The following is a 20,741-nucleotide window of genomic DNA, read 5'->3' as shown; positions in this document are numbered from 1 at the left end:
ATTGGAATCCTCTCCTGTACCTACCATAATTAATATGTTTGTGTATGTGCATATTACTCTTAAGAATCACTTAAAAAATTTTTTTGGTTGTTGTGGGGCTTGAACTCAAGCTCTGCAGCTCAAGGCGAGTGTTCTACCACTTGAGCCACAGTGCCACTTCCAGTTTTCTGGTGGTTAATTGGAGATAGGGTCTCATGGACGTTCCTGCCAGATCTCAGCCTCCTGAGTAGCTAGGATTACAGGTGTGAGCCAACAGCACCCAGTTAAGGATCACTTTTAACCTCTTATTTTGACCTTTTCTGCTGCATTTGGTACTGTTGACTCATGACTCATAGAACCTGTCTTTAATCCAACCATTCCCTCCTGGCTCTCTTTCTACCTTTCAGGCTGCTTCTACACAGGTTGACTCCTATAATATCCCCTCTTCCTCCGTTTGCCTTTCAAAGTGTGCGTGTGTGTGTGTGTGTGTGTGAGAGAGAGAGAGAGAGAGAGAGAGAGACAGAGACAGAGACAGAGACAGAGACAAAGAGAGACAGAGAGAGAGCAAGAGAGAGAGAGAGCAAGAGAGAGAGAAAGAATGTGTGTGACTGGGAGATAGAACTTCAGGGCCTTGTGCTTGCTAAGTAAATTCTACCACTTGAGCTGTGGCTTTAATTCTTTTTGTCTTTTTAGATAGGATCTTATACTTTTTGCACAGCTCAACCTTGGATCATGATCCTCTTACCTCCCATTTAGCTGGGATTATAAGTGTGTGCCACCACATTCAACTTGTATATTGAGATAAAATCTTGATGAATTTTTTGGTCTGGAAGGGCCTCAAACTGATCCTTTTACCTACACCTCTCAAATAGTTGCAATTATAAGCAGGAGCTACTATCCACATCCACTCTAAAGTTCTCTACTTTGTGTGTGGGGGAGGGGGGCTGTGAGGCTTGAACTCTGGGCCTGGGTGCTGTCCCTCAGCTCTTCAGCTAAAGGCTAGCACTCTACTACTTAAAGCCATAGCACCAATTCCAGTTTCCTGGTGGTTTATTGGAGATTAGAGTCTCATGGACTTTCCTGCCTGGGCTGGCTTTGAATTATGATCCTCAGATCTCAGCCTCCTTAGTAGCTAGGATTACAGGCATGAGCTACCGGTATCCTGTAAATTCTCTACTTTTTAGGAATTTTTCTCACTTCTGATTTGACCTGGACAGTAATAGCTGTGCACATAGTTTCTACTACCTTTTCTATTGAGCTAGTGGCCACATCAATCCTCTAGCTAACATCCTTCCCTTACTTAGTTGTCTTCTGCACTCTATCTAAAACTTGCTGCTGCTACTTCCATGTTTACTCTTTAGAGTAATGATACTACCATTTACCTAGTTACTTGACTATACATTTCAGTTATCTTTGACTCTTCCCATGTATTTTCTCATTATGTTCTGTTCAATTTTTATATTTACCCTCCTTTTCAGACCCCTACTGCTTTCTTACTTTAGGTATTCATGGAATTTCATGAATGGAGAATCTCTTTGGTCTTCTGCCACCACAATGATCTTTTCTTTTTTGGTCTTTATGTGTGTGCATGCTGGTGCTGGGGCACCGCCCCTTAGCTTTTTTCACCCAAGGCTGGTACTCTAGCACTTGAGTCAAAGCTCTACTTCCAGTTTTTTTTGGTTATTAATCCAAGATAAGAATCTCATAGACTTTTCTACCTGGTCTGGCTTTGAACCTTGATCCTCAGATCTCAGTCTCCTGAGTAGCCAGGATCACAAGCATGAGCCACTGGCACCTGGCTCACAATGATCTTTTTAAAAATGAACATCTGATCCTGGCACTCCTGTACTTTCAGCACCATAGTAGTTCCCTATTGCCACAAGATAAAATAATACTTGTTCTCTGGACCCTTGGTTTCCTGACCAGCTGTTTCTCCTCAGCCCAGTTTCAATCATTACAAAGTGACTAAAGAGTTTTCTGCCTGTTCTGTGTCTTATTGCGTGTGTATATGCTGTCATTTCCCCCCGATGAAATATACTTTCCTCCCTGTTTATCTGGCAAGTTCTTACTCATCTGACAAGACCTACTTGAACTGTTTTCTCCTCTTTGATTTTCTTATGCCACTGTCTTATTTGCTGTCAGTTCAGTATTTGTTTTAAATGTTTGTTTCCTTTGTATTCCTAATATAGCTATAGTGTATCTCATCTAGTCACTCAGTAATTACTGGCTAAAGAGGCAAATAAGTTAATTGATTAATTAAATAATTGGCTTTCTTTACCTGAGGAAGTCCTACTCTGTCATCAAGATTTACACTTCCCAAATTATTCCCTCTATTCTACATTTTTTGGTCCAAGACTAGGACTTGAACTTGGTGTCTGACACTTTCACTCATTGGCTGGCACTTCCACCTGAGCCACACCTCCAACTCCATTTCTTCTACATTTTGAACACATTTTCATTCATTCACTTATCAAATTACCACTTACTTGTTTACTTGTATTTTTCATTGAATTGTGTGTTGTTCTTTAAATTCCCCATGCCTACCATTCTGGTATGATTCAACAAATGTAGAAAAAGGAAAGGAAGGAAATTCTTCAAGATAGCCCAGCTACTCAGTAGAAACCTAATTCAGATCTCAGAGGGTACTTTCTGAATGTATTATCACAGTCCTCAGAGATAAAGATGAAGAAATTGAAAAAAAATTGTTTCCTTGGCCCTTACAAAAGAATATATCTACTATACATTAACTTGTAGCAGCAGTACATAAGCATCTACTTCAGAAGCAGAAATTGTTTCTCATCTTTGTATCTAGGGATGCAAATAGTATCTGCCTGGCATATAGAGGTACACAATTTTTAATGAATACGCCTGCTGATTGTAGCTTATGCCTGTAACCCTAGCTACTTAGGAGGCTTAGATCTGAGGATTACAGTTCAAAGCCAGTCCAGGCATGAAAGTCCGTGAGACTCTTTAGCTCCAACAAACTACCAAAACGCTTTAAGTGGAGTTGTGGCTTAAATGGTAGAGTGCCAACCTTGAGCAGAAAAACCAAGCCAGAGTATGAAGCCTGGAGCTCAAGCCCTAGTACTGGCATGTGGGTACGCACATACACACAGACACACAGACAGACAGACAGACAGACAGACACACACACACACACACACACACACACACACACACCAAAGAATGAATAAGTATATGATCAATACTAATTGCCCAAATTAACCAAGCTGAATAATTGTTTTGATCTTTCTATCATTCTGATTGTATAGAAATCAGCCTGAGGCAAGCAATCTCATCAATTTTTCAGATGGAAGAGTTTGTACTAATAAGACTAGATGGTTATATGGTGCTGGACATCTGTAATCCTAGTTACTCAGGAGGCTGAGATCTGAGGATCACAGTTCAAACAAAGCCAGCCCAGGCAGGAAAGTCTATGAGACTCTTATCTACAATTAACCACCAGAAAACCAGAAGTGGTTCTGTGGCTCTAAGTGGTAGAGCACTAGCCTTGAGCAAAAAGAGCTCAAGTCAGTGCTCAGGTCGTAAGTTCAGGCCCCATGACAGAATAAAAAGACTAGAAGGCCAGTGGAAATCATATTCAGGTCTTGGATTGAAATGAAAAACTCTCCTGTGTTTTTGAGGTTGTATTTCTTCTCTTACCCACGCCTTCCTCTGAGCTTTCTCTTCAGAAGTTCTGTGAATTTAGACCCCTCTGTTATTTTTTCTTTTTTGTCCTGCATGGGTTGATTTTATTTTCCTATTAGTAAATTCTCTTCTTGCACCCGAATATTTTCTTTTCATTCCCCATAGAGTTTTCTGAAGAAATGGGAAGTGATTAATGTGGCACAGTTAGACCAAGTTCTTGGTGCCATAGGGATAGTATGGGGAAATACTATTGATTAACCCCACATGCTATATAAAGGTTGCTTATGATACCTTTTGCCTCCTCTCTTCACAGGCAGTGGAGGAAGAAAAGGCCAGTGTCTTAGTCCATTGTTCTGATGGTTGGGATCGGACATCACAAGTTTGTTCGGTGGCAAGCATCATCCTAGACCCATTTTATAGGACATTCAAAGGACTCATGGTAAGCAAGTGATTCTGCTTTCTTTTGTGTGTGTGAAAGATGGTAAATAAATTTCAAAGAACTCTCAACCAACTTGTTAATTTACAAGAATGTGCTCTGAGTCTATAAAATAGCTTTGTTTTCCAACTTAGCTACTATTAAACAAGTCATGTACAGTCTGTATACTTCTTGTATATTTATCAGAAGGTAAGTTCTATGTAATAGGCTACAGTAAGAGATGGAAAAGGCTAAAAGTTGAATGGATGACAGTTAACTAGGCTGTTTGTTGGCCTCATAATGTTCACCATGTTGTCTGTGTGAATTTCAGACTCAAGATTTCTTTCTGGTGCTGAATTCATTCAAGGCTTCTTAGTCTTCCTAAGAAATAGGTCTCATGATAGTGTTTTAGCTTCATTTCTTTGGGATTTTCTTTTTAATGGTTGAAAATGGTTGTCTTATTGATACTAACTTAAATGCTACTTTTGGATTCCTATTATCCAGAGGTTGAATTTAAACTTGTGCTTATCAGAATTACATTTAGTACAGTTGATACAAATCTAAAATAATTTCTCCTGAGAGCTTATGAAGTTTGGAGACAGTCTATGCAGGCCCATTATTGAAATCTGACTTAATTATCACTGGGGAGATTTATTTTATTATTCAATCTTTTCAACAAAGTTTTTTATATGTTTGTATGTATAGTTAGTTCCTTTAATGATTTTCCTAATGCAGTCTTTTCTTTTTTATATAAAAATGAAGATCCTAATAGAAAAGGAATGGATATCTATGGGCCACAAGTTCTCTGAAAGGTAAAAAGTACCATCATTTTAAAGGAGGGGGCTGAGATTTCACAGGTAGGGTTGATAAAAACCCAAGTATTTGTGTAGGAAGATCAGGAAGTTGAACAAGTCCTTAATTTATTTCTTTCATCAAGAAATAAGTATTGTAGGACACTAAGGTGAAAAGGTGACTAGAATGTCATCTCTATTTTGAAGGAATGCAGGTGATTCTATCAAATTGTTAAGTATTTTGGGAAAAAAAGTCATCACAAACCCCAAAGAGAAAAGTCCTTTCATCTTTATGAAGAAGTCAGGGTAGGTTTACAAGAGTAGGTAGCATTTAAGGGTGAATTATTAGAAATGACAGAGTTTGGTAAAACAGTGGGTGGAGAAGGATATTTAATCAGTGGGATTAGAGTCTAAGATAATGTACCCAAAAAAAAAGATAATGTACCACTTAATGTTTTTGTTAGAATGTATGTTAGGCATCTGTGGCTCATGCCTGTAATACTAGCTACTTAGGTGGCTGAGATCTGAGGATCATTGTTCAAACCTAGCCCAGGCAGCAAATTTTGTGAGACTCTTATCTCCAATTAATCATCAAGAAGTTGGAAGTAGAGGTATGGCTCAAGTGGTAGAGTGCCAGCCTTGAACTAAAAAGCTCAGCAAGAGTTCAAGGCCCTGCATTCAAACCCCAGTACTGCCACACACAAAAAAAGAAAAAGACTGGTATATATTTCTGTTCTTTAGTAAGGGGCTGGAGTAAAAGCTACCATTATCTACTGTATAATCTAAACTAAGCCACTCACTAAGGCTTTGCTATGATACCAGATCAATAAATACTTGCCAAATAAGTACCTAAGTATATGCTGTATACCAGATCAGACACTGAGCCAGTCCCAAAGGCAAATGAGTTTTACTCTCAAGGAAGTTACAGTGGTCCCCAATTGATATGCATCCATTTATTTTTGTTTGCTATTTGATTCAGTCCACTCCTTGCTTCATCCACAATGTTGGGCCTGTCCATTTGTCAGATACTAAGGAGACGGAATTGAGTCAAGGACTCTAATCCCTTCTTTGTAAAGAAAAAGAAATCAGTGGTGACAGCATATTATAAATGCTAAAATAGAGGAAATCATAAACAAAGGAACTTGATCCATTTTAGAGCAAAGAAGTCTTCTTTGAACAGGTCCAATTTAAGTTTTAAAAAAACTTAAATTCATATTCATAATATGAATAATTATTACTTAGAAAAGAGGAAAATATTCTAGTATGGATGTATATGAAACCATAGATGTATGAAACAGGATGGTGTACTTCAAGAACTGAAAGCAATTCATTGTGCCTGGTCCTTAGAGTACATAGGTAGAAAGATGAAATGAGTCCAGGAAACTGAGTCCATTAAGGAGATCATTGAAGGCTCTCATTTTTTTTCTTCTAAGAAAGTAGAATATGAGTATATAAATGTCTTTTCTTAGAATCATGACTATAAAGGATGTAAATGAGAGACTGATACCTAGATAGAGTTGTGAATTTTAAGAAGGGTATTTCAAGACAGAAGAAATTTAAGCATGCTCTTGTGCTGAGAAAAAGGAAGTAAGTATTAGAGAAGATGAAGGTTTGAAGCACACATAATTTTTGGTCGAGTAAGACTTCTGAGGAGGTAGAAAAAGTGAAAGCTCAAGTCCAAATGAAAAGATTAGCTGGAACTATAACTAATGAACACATCCTGAGACTGGATGGAAAAAAGGCAGAAAATGAATTGTGTGAGTGCAGGAGTTATAATTTGGAAATTTTGTACTTGATGTCCTCCATTTTTTATAATGAGCTATAGAAGCTTACGTACAGGAAGATATGAAATAGAAACAAGGTTCAAGAAATTAACTTAAAATCTGCAATTTTCTCAAACATCTTTTACAAGTCAGGATGTGGGAGCAGAAAATAGTATTTTCTATTAGGTAAATTAAACTGGCAGCAGAGGAAAGAGCAGTAGTACGTGGTATTAAGGCAAGGGAAAGGTTTATTTGCAGGCCACCTCTGGTCACAGGAGGAATAAAGGATATAACCACAGGCAGGCCAGACTTATCAAGGCCAGGGAAGGAAGAAGGTGTGGCCACACCTTATGTGGATGTGACCTCAGGGAGGGGGTGGTGGTGACTGCCTCCAAGTGTGTTGGTTACCTAGGTAACACAGGTACTGCTCCACCTTCCCAGGGTGGACCTTACATTTTCAGCTTATCTGTGGGTTTTAGAGGAGAATAATGATAAGAAAGGCCAGAAAACTGAGTAAATGGAGAGAGAATAATTGACAGAACAGATGATAAAGTCGTCAAGGATGGATAAAGAAGAACGGAAAGCCCTTAGGAACCTATCCAGTAGAGAGGTTCTGGGATAACTGGGAGAGAAGTTTTAAGAGTGAGATACTAGGATTCAAATTTCAAAGGAGGAACAGACCTTCCAAATAGGCTCAAGAACCAGCCTATGGCAATGGATTCAGAGACTTAAGTGCAATAAAAGTAAAGATCAGAGAAGATAATTGGATTTGAGTTATCTAAGGAAGCTTTTAGTTTAGTCTGTGTAGGTCATCAACCAGCAACAAAGATTAATGCTTAAGACCAGGGTCAAAGTCTACAGAGAATGTGGAGAAGTGACTCAGAGGTTGGTAGAAGATACCATTGAGCTAGACAGCATGACCTATGTTGAAATTTTGGGAAAATGTAAAAGGAGTAGTAGTTTGGAAGCAGTAATATTAGCAAGGAAACCAGCAGAACCTGCCTTTGTTCTGCTTGAGGGTTATGGTATATGGAGTGTGGAATGATAAGTATTCTCTGGTTTCAGGGGTGTTTTTTTTTCTTTTTCTTTTTTTGCCAGTCCTGGGACTTGACCTCAGGGTGTGAGCACTGTCCCTGAGTTTAAGGTTAACATTCTACCACTTGAGCCACAGCACCATTTCCAGCTTTTTCTGTTTCGGGGTGTTTTTTTTTCTTTTTCTTTTTTTGCCAGTCCTGGGACTTGACCTCAGGGTGTGAGCACTGTCCCTGAGTTTAAGGTTAACATTCTACCACTTGAGCCACAGCACCATTTCCAGCTTTTTCTGTTTCGTGCATGCTAATCAAGCACTCTACCACTAAGCCATATTCCCAGCCAGCATTCTGAGTTTAATTTGAGCTTCAAGAAGACATCATATCTTTGGTGATTAAGGTAAAAATATTAGAAGGTAGAGAACCTTCAGCACAGAGGATAGGAATGCTATGTTTGTTTCCAGAGGAATAAGATTTGCTATGGGTTATAGGGTTGATATAGGAGACGTTGTTGAGGAAGTTTTATTCATATATTTAATACTTTTTTCTTAAATACCTATTTTGTGTGAAGTACTTTGCAGTAAGCAATTTGGATGGGGTCCTTGTTCACATTAAGCTAAAGGTGGCTGTTTGCATTTAAATTAGTGTAATTAAATGTAACTAAAAATCCAGTTCCTCAGTCAATAGTCCACATCTCAACCATTAGTGACTACCATATTATAGTTCTGCTGGAAAGAGAGCATAAAAGAAAATAGCTGGGTGCTGGTGGCTCACAGCTGTAATCCTAGCAACATAGAAGAATCAGAGGATTGCGGTTTGAGGTCAACCTAGGCAGGAAAGTCTCTGAGATTCTTATCTCCAGTTAACCCCCAGAAAACTAGAAGTGGCATTGTGGCTCAAAGTGGTAGAACACTAACCTTGAGTTATAAAGTCCAAGGATAGTGCCCAGGCCTGCTTGAGTTCAAGCCCTACAACTGACAAAGGAAGAAAGAGAAAATAGACTACATGATCAAAGGACTTATAGTCTAGACAATAGTGAAGGATGCCATTGGCTAAGAGGCCCCCTGAGATCAACTAGATTGGAGATTTAGACTGGCCTTTTACCATGAGGTATTTCTTTGCCAAAGCCAACAGAGAGAGAAGGTGACCTTTTATAGCATATTCCAAACAGTGTAGTAGTAGTAGTAGTTGTTGTAGTAACAACAACAATAATAATTTCTTACTGTTTCTGGTATTATGGTTTTAACTCAGTCCTTTAAACTCAGCTTGCTTATTTAGCTTGTTTGCTCTACTGATGATTCATTGAGCTATGCCTCCAGATGAGCTTTTTGCTAGTTATTGAAGAGATGCAGTCTCATATATTTTTCTGTTCAGACTGGCTTTGAACCATGATCATCTAAATATCAGCCTTCTGAGTAGCTAAGATTACAAGCATGAGACACTAGCACCCAGCTCAGTGTAATCCTTGATGCTAATAGTATCTTTATCTGTTTCTTGTAGATGTGGCCACATGGAAGGGGACCCTAAAGAAGTGTCCCCTATCTTCACTCAGTTCCTAGACTGTGTTTGGCAGCTAATGGAACAATTTCCTTGTGCCTTTGAATTTAATGAAAATTTCTTGCTGGAGATCCATGACCATATTTTTTCCTGCCAGTTTGGAAATTTCCTTGGGAACTGCCCAAAGGATCGAGAAGATTTAAGGTAAAAATCAGTTTGTGTGAAAACACCAAATAAGGAGAAGGAAGATCATGGAAAAGAATGAAGCCAACCCCTGAATTTAGAATACCAGTCAGAAAAGGAGAGGAAGTAATAATGAAAACTTTTTTTGTTGGTTGTGGGGCTTGAATTCCAGGCCTGGACGCTGTCCCTCAGCTTTTCAGCTCAAGTCTAGCACTCTACTACTTGAGCCACAGTGCCACTTCTGGTTTTCTGGTGGTTTTATTGGAGATAAGAGTGTCAGGAATTTTCTGCCCAGGCTGGCTTTGAACTTCAATCCTCAGATCTCAGCCTCCTGTGGAGCTAGGATTACAGGTGTGAGCCACTGGCACCTGGCAAAAAGAACTTTTAATGTATAAAGCACTCCATGTTTGAGGAACCAATGAAATGGTGGATGTGCAAGAACTTTGTATTGTCTATAGTCTTTTTTGCTTGTATCAGAAATTGCACACTGGCAGTCCTTAGTCTTATCCTAGCCTTACAGGCACAGTTTGGTTAGTCTGCATTGGTTTATTTTTTTGTATTTGGTGGGGTTTTTGTTTTGCTTTTAGAGACAGATTTCACTGTGTGCCTCAGGGTGGAATTCTAAACTATGAATTCAGTTAGAAGCATTTAAATATTAGGGATTTCACATAAAAATCCAATTAACTTAGGCATTGTTTCCTGAAGTAGATAATCCAGTATACCAAGAAATTCTGAAAGATGAAGAACTCTCAACAAAGTTTTGTGTCACTACTGGGGCTTGAACTCAGAGCCTTACTCTTTTCTAGCTTTTTCTATTCAAGGCTGGCACTTTACCACTTAACCCATAGCTCTCTAGTTCCAGCTTTTTGCTAGGTGATCGGAGATAAGAGTCTCTTGGACTTGTCTATCTGAGTTGGCTTTGAACCACAGTCCTTAGATCTCAGCTTCCTGAGAAGCTAGGATTACAAGACTCAAGCTAACTCTTATTGGCCATAGTACTTGCTACTCTCTTTGGCTTTTTTGGCCCACTTCTAAAGTTTTCTGCGCAGTTCCTTAAGCAATTCGGTTGTATTTTCACCCCTAATTTAAGTGAACATTCCTAAAATAAATAAAACATAAATACTTTTTGAGATTGACAAGATAGAACAACTGTAAATGGTAATCTCCCTATTTTAGACCAGAAAAAGAAAAGAAACTAGCTGCAAAATTGAAACAACCCTGTTTCATATTAGAAGTTAGCTCAAGTTCTTGAGCCCTGTCATGACATTGCCTAGATGACATGACCTTTCTGAGATTCCATTTTCTTGTTAACACAGACAATAGTGATGTATCTTTCTGCTTTAACATTTTTACCTGGTTGCTATCAGATACATTTCTGTCATTTTTTGTTAGTCCCTCCCCAAATGCTTTTATATGTATTCAGTCTGAGTAAGCATTAAAACACTAGATTTTTTTCTATAATATTTTACCCTCTTAGAATGAGATTCATGTCCCTGGATCCATTTCTCACATAAATCTGAATATCTCTGTAGATGATTTTAGAAACATTTGAACATTTAAAATGGTAATTACTTAAGATGGCAGAAATGTCATTTACTCATAAAAGGAAAAGCAGGGGCTTTAGAATCAGGCAGATCTACATTCAGACTTAGACTGTCATCTATTATATGTGTGACCCTTAGCATGTTAATGTTTTCTTATTTTCTTCCTAGTAGCTTGAAACTAAAACACCATCATAGAACTTTATTATGGACATTTAAGGAAGTATTTTGGGCAATGTTTGGAGCAATGTTTAACACATAATAAATAATAAATATTAGTCACTTCATCTGAGGTTTTTTCCTATTTTTAAACAGTATATAAGAAAGTTGAATATTCAGCACATGTTGCTTTTCTGTAAAAGTTACAGGGCTAGAATTTTAGGACTATATTTCTGCTTTCCATTCTCTTTTAACTTTCTTTGACAAAAGACCTTCCCACCTGGTTTCCCCAAATCCTCATTGGCAACCAATATATCTACACATTTTCTTCCACATCAACCACATGCTGGTTGAGCAGTTTCTTCATAGTATCAACTAAAATGTTGCAAGCAGTTTTGCAATATTTACACTATAATCTTTGGTTCCCTACCTAAAATAATTCGTGATTATCTCCTCATATAAATTGCTGTTGTCTTCAGAAGGAAGGTGAAGCTGGCTTAAAATAAAAAGAAATAACAGAACTGCCGGAAATTTACCCTGCAGGATCCTTATATCTTAACTTACCAGAGGTTTGTGGAGTTTATTTTTTAGCAGTACTAGGGATATTGAACAAGGCTCTGCTCACTACCACTTAAGTCACATGCCAAGTCCTTTTGCTTTTTAGTTCATTTTTCAGAAAGGATCTTTTTTTTTTTTTGTCCATCATGGGGCCTGAACTCTGGGCCTGGGCACTGTCTCTCAGCTCTTCAGCTCAAGGCTAGCACTCTACTGCTTGAGCCACAGCACTACTTCCAGCTTTTTCTGTAGTGCTGAGGAATCAAACCCAGCATCTCATGCATGCAAGGCAAGTACTCTACCACTGAGTCACCTTCCCAGCCCAGCATCTTTTATTTTTGCCTGGACTGGTTTTAGAGTGCAGTCCTCCTACCACCACCTCCTGAGTAGCTAGTATTACAGGTGTAAGCCACTATATTCCATAAAGACAATTCCATAATTTTTTTTAAAGACTGGAAAAATAATCAGTTCATAGAATTCTAAATTTGGAAGAGAAGTTAACAGGTCACATCTTTCTTTTCCTTCCTTCCTTCCTTCCTTCCTTCCTTCCTTCCTTCCTTCCTTCCTTCCTTCCTTCCTTCCTTCCTTCCTTCCTTCCTTCCTTCCTTCCTTCCTTCCCTCCTTTCTTTCTTTCTTTCTTTTTTTGGTAAGTTGTGGCGCTTGAACTCTGGACCTAGGCGCTGTCACTCAGCTCTTCAGCTCTAGGCTAGTGCTCTACCACTTGAGCCACAGCAAGCACCACTTCCAGTTTCCTGGTGGCTAATCGGCAACAATAGTCTCACGGACTTTTCTGCCCAAGGTGGCTTTGAACTGTGATCCTCAGCTTTCAGCCTCCTGAGTAGCTAGGATTACAGGTGTGAGCCACTGGTACCTGGCTTCACATTGTACTTTCTTAGCTTGGAAATTGCTAAGAAGTTTTCTAATATCACACAGCCACTTGCGAGCAGAGACTGAAACTAGAACCTCTTTCTCTCTATAGAGAACTTTTTCTAAATTCATTTATTTTAAACATGGATAAAAATAAAACTCAAATACTTTGTTATTCTACTAACATTCATTAGTCATTTCTATTTTCTATCATATTTTATCACCTCTCTTGAGTTGGGCTAATTACTAGTTAAACATAGCTGATTATCAAGTTCAGCAGTACTACTGACATATTTTTCTTTTTTAACAGAGTCCTTGATAAAACACATTCTGTGTGGCCTTTCTTGATTCAGAAGAAAGCAGACTTCAGGAACCCTCTATATAAAGGCAAAACTATGTATGGGGTCCTCAATCCTAGTGTGCTACCCTACAACATTCAGTAAGTTGTTTTGTTTATGATTTTGTTTTGCTGTATTTTGTCAGTACTAAGGTCTGAACTCAGGACTTTATACTCACTGAGGAGTAGAAAATGATGGGGAGATTAATGTTATAATACTCTCTTACCAAAATTCAGTAGCCTGCTTTTTCATTTATTACTTATCATCATTGTTTTAAATTTTTTATTGAATTCTACAATTTTGAAAAATGTGAGTCTTAGAATTTTTTCCTTTAAGAAATAAAAAACAGCCAGATATCAGTGACTCACATCTGTAACCCTGTCTACTCAGGGGGAGATCTAAGGATTGCAGTTCCAGGTCAGCCTAGGCAGAAAAGTACATGAGCCTCTTAGCTCCAATTAACAACTAAAAAGCCAGAAGTGGCTGTATTTCAAAGTGGTAGGACACTAGCCTTGATCACAGAAGCTCAGGAACAGTGCCATCAGTGCCAAATCCCTGAGTTCAAACCCCAGGACTGATACACAAAAAATAAATAACAGCTATAGAGGATTATAATATATACATATATGTATCCCTATAATTTCCTTGTTTTCCCCAGTAAGTAAAAATAAAACACCCAGATATTATAAAACAAACTACTATAAAAGAAAGAGGAAAAATGGAAATTAAATAAAGTCCACAGGAACTACAAGAACAATATGATGATGAATACCATGGTTTTCTTATTGCCTGATAGTTTAGACGTGAAGCTAAAGAAATGAGATTCTAGAGATTCCAAGGCCACCAAAGCAAAACTCACAAACATTGCTCTGTCTAGCCAAAGAACTAGAAAAGGGGCAGACTAATAAGATAAGAAAATTTTAGACAATATCTCTCTTACTATCAAAAATAACCATAGATGGCGAGGTGCCCATGGCTTCACTCCTGTAATCCTAGTTGCTTAAGAGGCTGAGATCTGAGGATGGCAGTTTGGAGCCTGCCTAGGAACATAAATCTTCTGGTCCATGAGACTCCTATCTTCAGTTGGCCACGTAATACCTTAGTATGCTAAAAAGGTCAATTGATGTTTGTGCATCAAGCAACAGAGATGTAAGATATGTGAAGTAAACAGAGAACTGAAAAAAGTTCTAAGAAACCTTATAATTAGAGGTGGAGTTATCAACACTCCTTTTTCAACAATTGATAGAAAAAATACACAGAAAAGCAGCAAGAACATAGAAGAACTCAAAAGCACAATCATTCAGCAAGATCTGCCCCACATTATTTTTCAAGCACCATGAACATACACTAAGATCATGTCCTAAGCCATTAATATCTCACCAGTCTTTTTAAAAATTAAAATTAGTGGGACACCAGTTGCTCACACCTATAATCCTAGCTACTCAGGAGGCTAGCCCATGCAGGAAAGTCTGTTATACTCTTATCTCCAATTAACTACCAGAAAACCAAAAGTGGTGCTCTGGCTCAAGTGGTAGAGCACTGCCTTGAGTTGAAGAGCTCAGGGATAGTGCTCAGGCCCAGAAATAAGTGTTACAACTGACAAAAAAATTGGGCTGGGAAGGTGGCTCTGTGGTAGAGTGCTTGGCCTTGCATGCATGAGGCCCTGAGTGATTCCTCAGCAATACATAAGCAGAAAAAAGGCTGGAAATGGTGTTGTGGCTCAAGTGGTAGAGCACTAGCCTTGAGCTGAAGAGCTGAGGGACAGTGCCCAGGCCCAGAGTTTAGGCCCCGTGACTGACAAAAAAAATTAAAATTATTTCTAATGTTTGCTCTGACCCAAATAGAATCAAACTAGAATTAATAACAGAAGGACAACAGGAAAATCTAGGAACATTTGGAAACTAAGCTAGTTCTGAATAACTTGTATATCTTACAGTAGTTTCAAGGAGAAATTAAATTGAAATATGAAAATGTAACATACCAAAACTTATGAGACATAGCTAAAGCAGTGCTGAGAGGTGATTTATGAAACACAATGTTTAACATTTGAAAGAAAGTCTCAACTATTCTAAGCTATGTATAACCTATAAAAATCCATAACAAGAAAGAAATGAATAATTTACTGCAGAGAGATGGACAAAAAGAGCCTGGAATGAAGCAAAGAATATCACTGCAAACCCCACAGACATGAACACATAATAAAGGAAATCACAGACAGTCTTCAACTGAATACAGTTCAACTTAATTTTTTAGCTTTATGGTGGTGTGAAATTGGTAAGCATTCAGTAGAAATACTATCGATTTTGATCTTTTCCTGAGCTAGCAATATCTGGTACAGTGTTCTCTTGGGATGTTGGGTAACAGCAATGCCCTACAGCTCTAGTCAGCCCTTGTAATCCAAAGTTACACAACTGGTACTTTGCAGTATAAAATGTTGCTAAACTATGATATTTGGGAGTTTATATGTATTAAATGAATTTTTTACTTAGGATATTTTCAACTATACTGTTTAAAGACAAGTGTGGTGATGCATACCTATAATCCCAGCACTGGTAGGGCCAAGGTAGGAGGAATGTGAGTTTGTGGCAACTCTGAACTGCATAGTAAGTTCCAGGCTTTGCTGAAGCTACAGGCTGAGGACCTGTCTCAAAAAAAATAAAAATAATCAGGAGAATAGGATAGAGAACCTAGAACTAAACTCAAATAAGTATATCTCAATTAACTTTAAACTCCATTCAAAAGGAAAGACAGCTTTTTTTAAATAGATAATTCTAAGGTAGGTAATTCATCAGCCTTCCCTCCAAAATGTGGTTTTGTGTGTATGTGCTTGGGTGCATGCGTGCGTGTGTGCGTGCGTTGCGTGTGTGTGTGTGTGTGTGTGTGTGTGTGTGTGTGTGTGTGTGTGTGTGTGTGTGTTTATCCTGTAGCTTGAACTAAGGGCCTGGGCACTGTCCCTGAGCTTTTTCACTCAAGGCTGACACTCTACAACTTGAGCCATAACTCCGCTTCCAGCTTTTTGGGTGCTTAATTGGAGATAAGAGTCTTATAGACTTTCCTACCTGGGCTGGCTTTGAACCATGATTCTCAAATTTCAGCCTCCTGAGTAGCTAGAATTACAGGCATGAGCTGTTGGTGCCTGGCTCCAAAACTAGTTTGACTTATACAAAACTGAACATAAAATGGATTGTAAGTGTCAAGAAATAATCCAGTTAAGAAATGGGCAAATAAAGTTTTCAAAAGTACAAATGGCTAATAAATACATGAAGACATGTTCAACATCTTTAGCTATAAAGGAAATGTAAATTGAAATGACCATATAATTCCATTTCACCCTAATCAGAAGAGCAATCATCAAGGAAACAAACAATAACAAATGCTGGCAAGAATATGGATGGCAGGGGCACTCTTAATATACTGTTGGTAGGAATGCAAATTAGTCTAGCCACTATGGAGTTCAGAATAAAGGTTACTTGAAAAACTAAAAATCAAACTACCATATGATGTTGTCACTTCTGGGCATATATCCAAAGAAATGTAATTCAACATAAAATAAGGATAACTAAACACCCATAGTTATACCAGCACTATTCACACCCATAGTTACACCAGCACTATATGGAATGAGCCTAGTTACCCATCAACCAATGCATGGATTAAGAAAATATGCTATAGAGAGGTTCCGGGAAGATGGCGGAGGAGAAGCTGGAATCTGAACAAGGTCTCTCATAGAAAGCAGTTTTAGAGTTCCAGTGAACAGTCCTAAGCCAGAGAATCACACCAAGTGAGCCATCACAGGACAGAGAGTTAGAAAAGAGAGAGGAAGCCAAGACAAGGAGACACATCTGAGCGCCTGCCAGCAGCCGCCGCGGCGGCGGCAGGGTCGCAGCGGCGACCGCAGCCGCGGCCATACCTGAGCGCTCACACAGAGAGTCCGGGACGAAGGAGCCAGACGCAGCGGGCGAGAGGATTCTACTCAACACCAGCAAGAACCGACAAGGAGCGGACATCTTCATCCTGCAGTTTGCAGACCAGAGACGACCCAGGATCCAAGGCTCGGCGTGAGTAGAAGCCCGACGTCCTCACTCCTTCTCAGGGAGCAGAGGAGGGAAGGCCACCCCTCCCCCCCCCCCAGCACCGGTGATCTCCATCTTGGATACCGACAAAGCTCGGAGGAGCTGCTAGCTCCAACTCAGGCCTTGGAATAAAACGAGTCATTTAACAGGTCACAAGAACTTAACGGCGAAGTGACCTGCCAGACTCAGCTCCATCCAGGGAAAAGTCACCCAGCTCAGGCACCAGCCATTGGAGTGGCTTTCCTCACTGGGTAACCAGAGCCAGAGGCTGCCCCTCCCTCTAGCAGCCTCCACAATCAATTGAAAAACAGAAACCCTGAGAATGGCTCCAGGGTGGGCTCTGTGAATTTTTCACAAATAGCCCCAGGGAAAAGCTACTGTTTGTTGAAAGGCCTCAACTCTACCAGAACCTAGCCTCATCACCCCTCTTTTGTGATTCTCAAAGCAGATCACCCTCCCATTAAACTAACCTGGGAGGGGGATCTCAAAATCTTGGGTAAAGCAGAGCATTTTTCTGCCTGTTCGAACAAACTGACTTAAGAAACCAATCAAGCCACAGGACCTCAAGCTGACCAGAGACTCCAACAAGAGGCTGGTTACAGAAAAAAGGGAGATACAGGATTCTTCCCACCCCTCCCAAAAAAATAAAAAAAAAAAAAATCAAAGAACTTTTTTTTTTTCTTCTTTTCTTTTTTCTTTTTTTCTTTTTTTTGGTACCTTATATATATAAAAATTTTTTTTCCTTTTCTAAAACTTTTATTAATCTTTAATCTTTGCCTTTTTTGAAAAATAATTGTTTTCCAGTAACTTTTTTTCCCTCTTATAATTTTTATTTTAGGAATACGTGAATGTACGTTTTCCTTTCTTTTCTTGTCTTCTCTCTCTTTTTCTTTCTTTCTTAATTATCTTTTTGTTTTTTTGTCTAGCTCTACTGAACTTCTGATCTTTTCTTCTCCCTTTCCTATCCGTTTCACCTTTTCCTCTCTTTTGGTCTTCTGTATGTGACTTAACTCTTGTCCTGCACATCCTCAGATAAGCCCATAGTTAACTAGTAGACCCTATCCCCCATTGTGTACACACTTAATCCACAAATTTATTACTCAATCCGAAACCTCTGAGACTTAAATTCCTTAATAGCAGTACTACCTCTTTATACCTATATAATATTTTAAGCATTTTTTAAGTTTTTCACATCTCCTCTATCTCCCTCCTGTTTTCTCATTATATTCACATTCCTCTCTAAATAGATGGTCTTTCAATCTCCATAACTATATTAATTTTTACGTTTCTAATTTTTTTTTCTGGTCTCTTTTCATTTCCCTTTCCCTTTCTTCTTTTTCTCTCCCTCTCTACCTGCATCCTACCCAACCTATTTCCTGCATTGAGATTAGGACATAGTTAACTCTCCCTGTGCCTCCCCACACCAATCTATTCCTAATTTTTACCCACATCTCTCCCTAACCCTAAAAATTTCTGGTTTTCCAAATTCTTCTCTGCGGTTCGAAGCCCATTAACATATAGTTGTTTGATGTTGAATAGATGTATCTGTTGAACTAGATTGTATCTGTAGACTATTGACTGTATAAACGCAAACGTTGGTTGATGGTTGCCTTAAGATAGTGTTCTAGCACAAAACTGGTGCTATTTTCATCTCAAATGGGCAGAGTAAGCCGAAAAAACACAAGAAAAATGGCAAATCCGGGTATCTCAATTCCCAATCTTCATAATCAGGGGTCAGATCAGATAATGAACAATCCAGAGGAGAGTTCCCAAATAGCTCTACAAACACTGGTGGCAAACATGATAAATGAGAAGTTTGACAACTTACAAAGGACTCTGTATGAGTGTGATAGGGAGAGAGAAGAGGCATCCCAAAAGTTTATACAGGAATATCATAAGCGTGAGGAAGCTACTCAAAAACTGATACAGGATTTGCGTGAACAACTTGAGAATACTCAAAGAGAAAGGGAGGAATGGCGTGAGCAGGCTGAGAACACTCAAAGAGAACTGCAGGAATCCCACGAACGGTAGGAAAGAGAACTGCAGGAATCCCACAAACGGGAGGAAGCTAATCAAAGAGTAATTCAGGAGTTGAGAGACCAGGTAGAGAACACACAAAGATCACTAAAGGCATTCATGGAATCCATTAACAAAGAGCTGAAGGAAGTCAGGGAGACCACAAAGGGAATGCTGAATGGAACCCAACAGAAGGAATGGGAGTCCAAAGAAACCATAACCAATCAATTAAGTGATTTGAGAACAAACACTGAACACCAAATTAAGGAAGTAAAGAAATTCATACAAGACCTAAAACAGAGCTTCAACAAAGAACTTGAAGCCATCAAAGCTGACCAATTAGAAGGGAAAGAGATAAAAAACAAAGTAGAGAGTCTTGACAGCAGGTTAGACCATGCAGAAGATCGAATCTCAGGGATTGAAGACAGCCTAGATATTATAGAGAAAGAACATACAACCACCCAAGACAAGTCCAAGAAGTATGATAGATCTATCCAACACCTGGAAGACACCATCAGAAGGCCTAATCTAAGGATAATGGGTGTAGAGGAACACCTAGAAACAGAAGTTAATGGTCTAGGAAATTTGTTTAACAGGATCCTAGCAGAGAACTTCCCAAACATACAAAAAGATAGGCCTATTCAGATACAAGAGGCTTTTAGAACCCCAAATAGACCAGACCAGAATAGGACATCCCACCGTCACATTATAATCCACACAGGATCAACTCAGACCAAGGAAAAGATCCTTAAAGCTGTCAAGGAGAAAAGGTTAATCACCTATAAAGGGAAACCAATTAGAATCACCTCAGATTTCTCAGCAGAGACAATCAAAGCAAGAAGAGCTTGGAATGATGTATGCCATGCCCTAAAAACAAACAACTATCAACCAAGAATACTGTACCCAGCTAAACTCTCCTTCATAACTGAAGGCCAAATAAAAACCTTCCATAGCAAAGAAAAATTGAAACAATACATCTCGACCAAACCAGCCCTACAAAAGATTCTTAAAGATGTCCTACACATAGAAAACCAACAAGACCGCAACGAAGGCCAAGAAACTGCACCCAAACTGAGAATCCAAGAACCATAGGAAGAACCCAGTTTTCGCAGCCCCCAAGAAGGTGGATAACATGGCAGGAACTCCCAAATACCTCTCAGTCCTATCTCTTAACGTTAACGGACTGAACTCTCCAATTAAGCGACATAGACTGTCTAGTTGGATTAAAAAACAAGACCCTTCTATCTGCTGCCTGCAGGAGTCACATCTTACCCGTAAAAACAAACACATTTTCAATGTTAAAGGCTGGAACAAAATCTACCAAGCAAACGGCCCCCATAAACAGGCGGGAGTTGCAATCTTAATATCAGATAAAATAGACTTCAAATTAAAATTCGTGAGAAGAGATAAAGAAGGTCGCTACATACTAATTAAAGGATCTCTCCTTCAGGAGGATATTACAATTCTAAATATCTATTCGCCAAACAATGGAGCACCCAAATTTATCAAAGAAACACTACTTTCCCTCAAATCCCATATAGATCCAAAGACATTAATTGTTGGGGATTTTAACGCACCACTCTCCCCACTAGATAGATCAACTCGGCAAAAACTCAACAGAGAAACCGCAGATCTAAACAGCTGCATAGATCAACTAGACTTAACAGACATCTACCGAATAGACACATGAAGAAATGTTCAACATCCCTAGCCATAAAAGAAATGCAAATCAAAACAACATTGAGATATCACCTCACTCCAGTTAGAATGGCAAAAATCAAGAACTCTAACAACAACAGATGCTGGAGGGGATGTGGACAGAAAGGAACCTTACTTCATTGTTGGTGGGAATGTAAACTTGTTCAACCACTTTGGAAAGCAGTATGGA

General features: G+C 39.0%; 1 protein-coding gene across 1 annotated transcript in view; it reads left to right on the top strand.

Annotated features, from left to right (window-relative positions):
* Mtmr8 (myotubularin related protein 8) overlaps nt 1-20,741 on the top strand; it is a 91,095-nt gene that overhangs the window by 45,252 nt on the left and 25,102 nt on the right. Inside the window, exons 9-12 of the mRNA XM_042666932.1 lie at nt 3,941-4,066; nt 4,805-4,854; nt 9,125-9,325; nt 12,737-12,865. Of these exons, the coding sequence (XP_042522866.1) occupies nt 3,941-4,066; nt 4,805-4,854; nt 9,125-9,325; nt 12,737-12,865 (506 nt within the window). The remainder of the gene's footprint in view (nt 1-3,940; nt 4,067-4,804; nt 4,855-9,124; nt 9,326-12,736; nt 12,866-20,741) is intronic.

Source organism: Dipodomys spectabilis, unplaced genomic scaffold (genome assembly GCF_019054845.1).
Source record: "Dipodomys spectabilis isolate Male_0828 unplaced genomic scaffold, ASM1905484v1 ptg000370l, whole genome shotgun sequence".
NCBI lineage: Eukaryota > Metazoa > Chordata > Mammalia > Rodentia > Heteromyidae > Dipodomys > Dipodomys spectabilis.
Note: the sequence above shows the minus strand (reverse complement) of the source record. Positions and strands in the feature narration are given on the sequence as shown.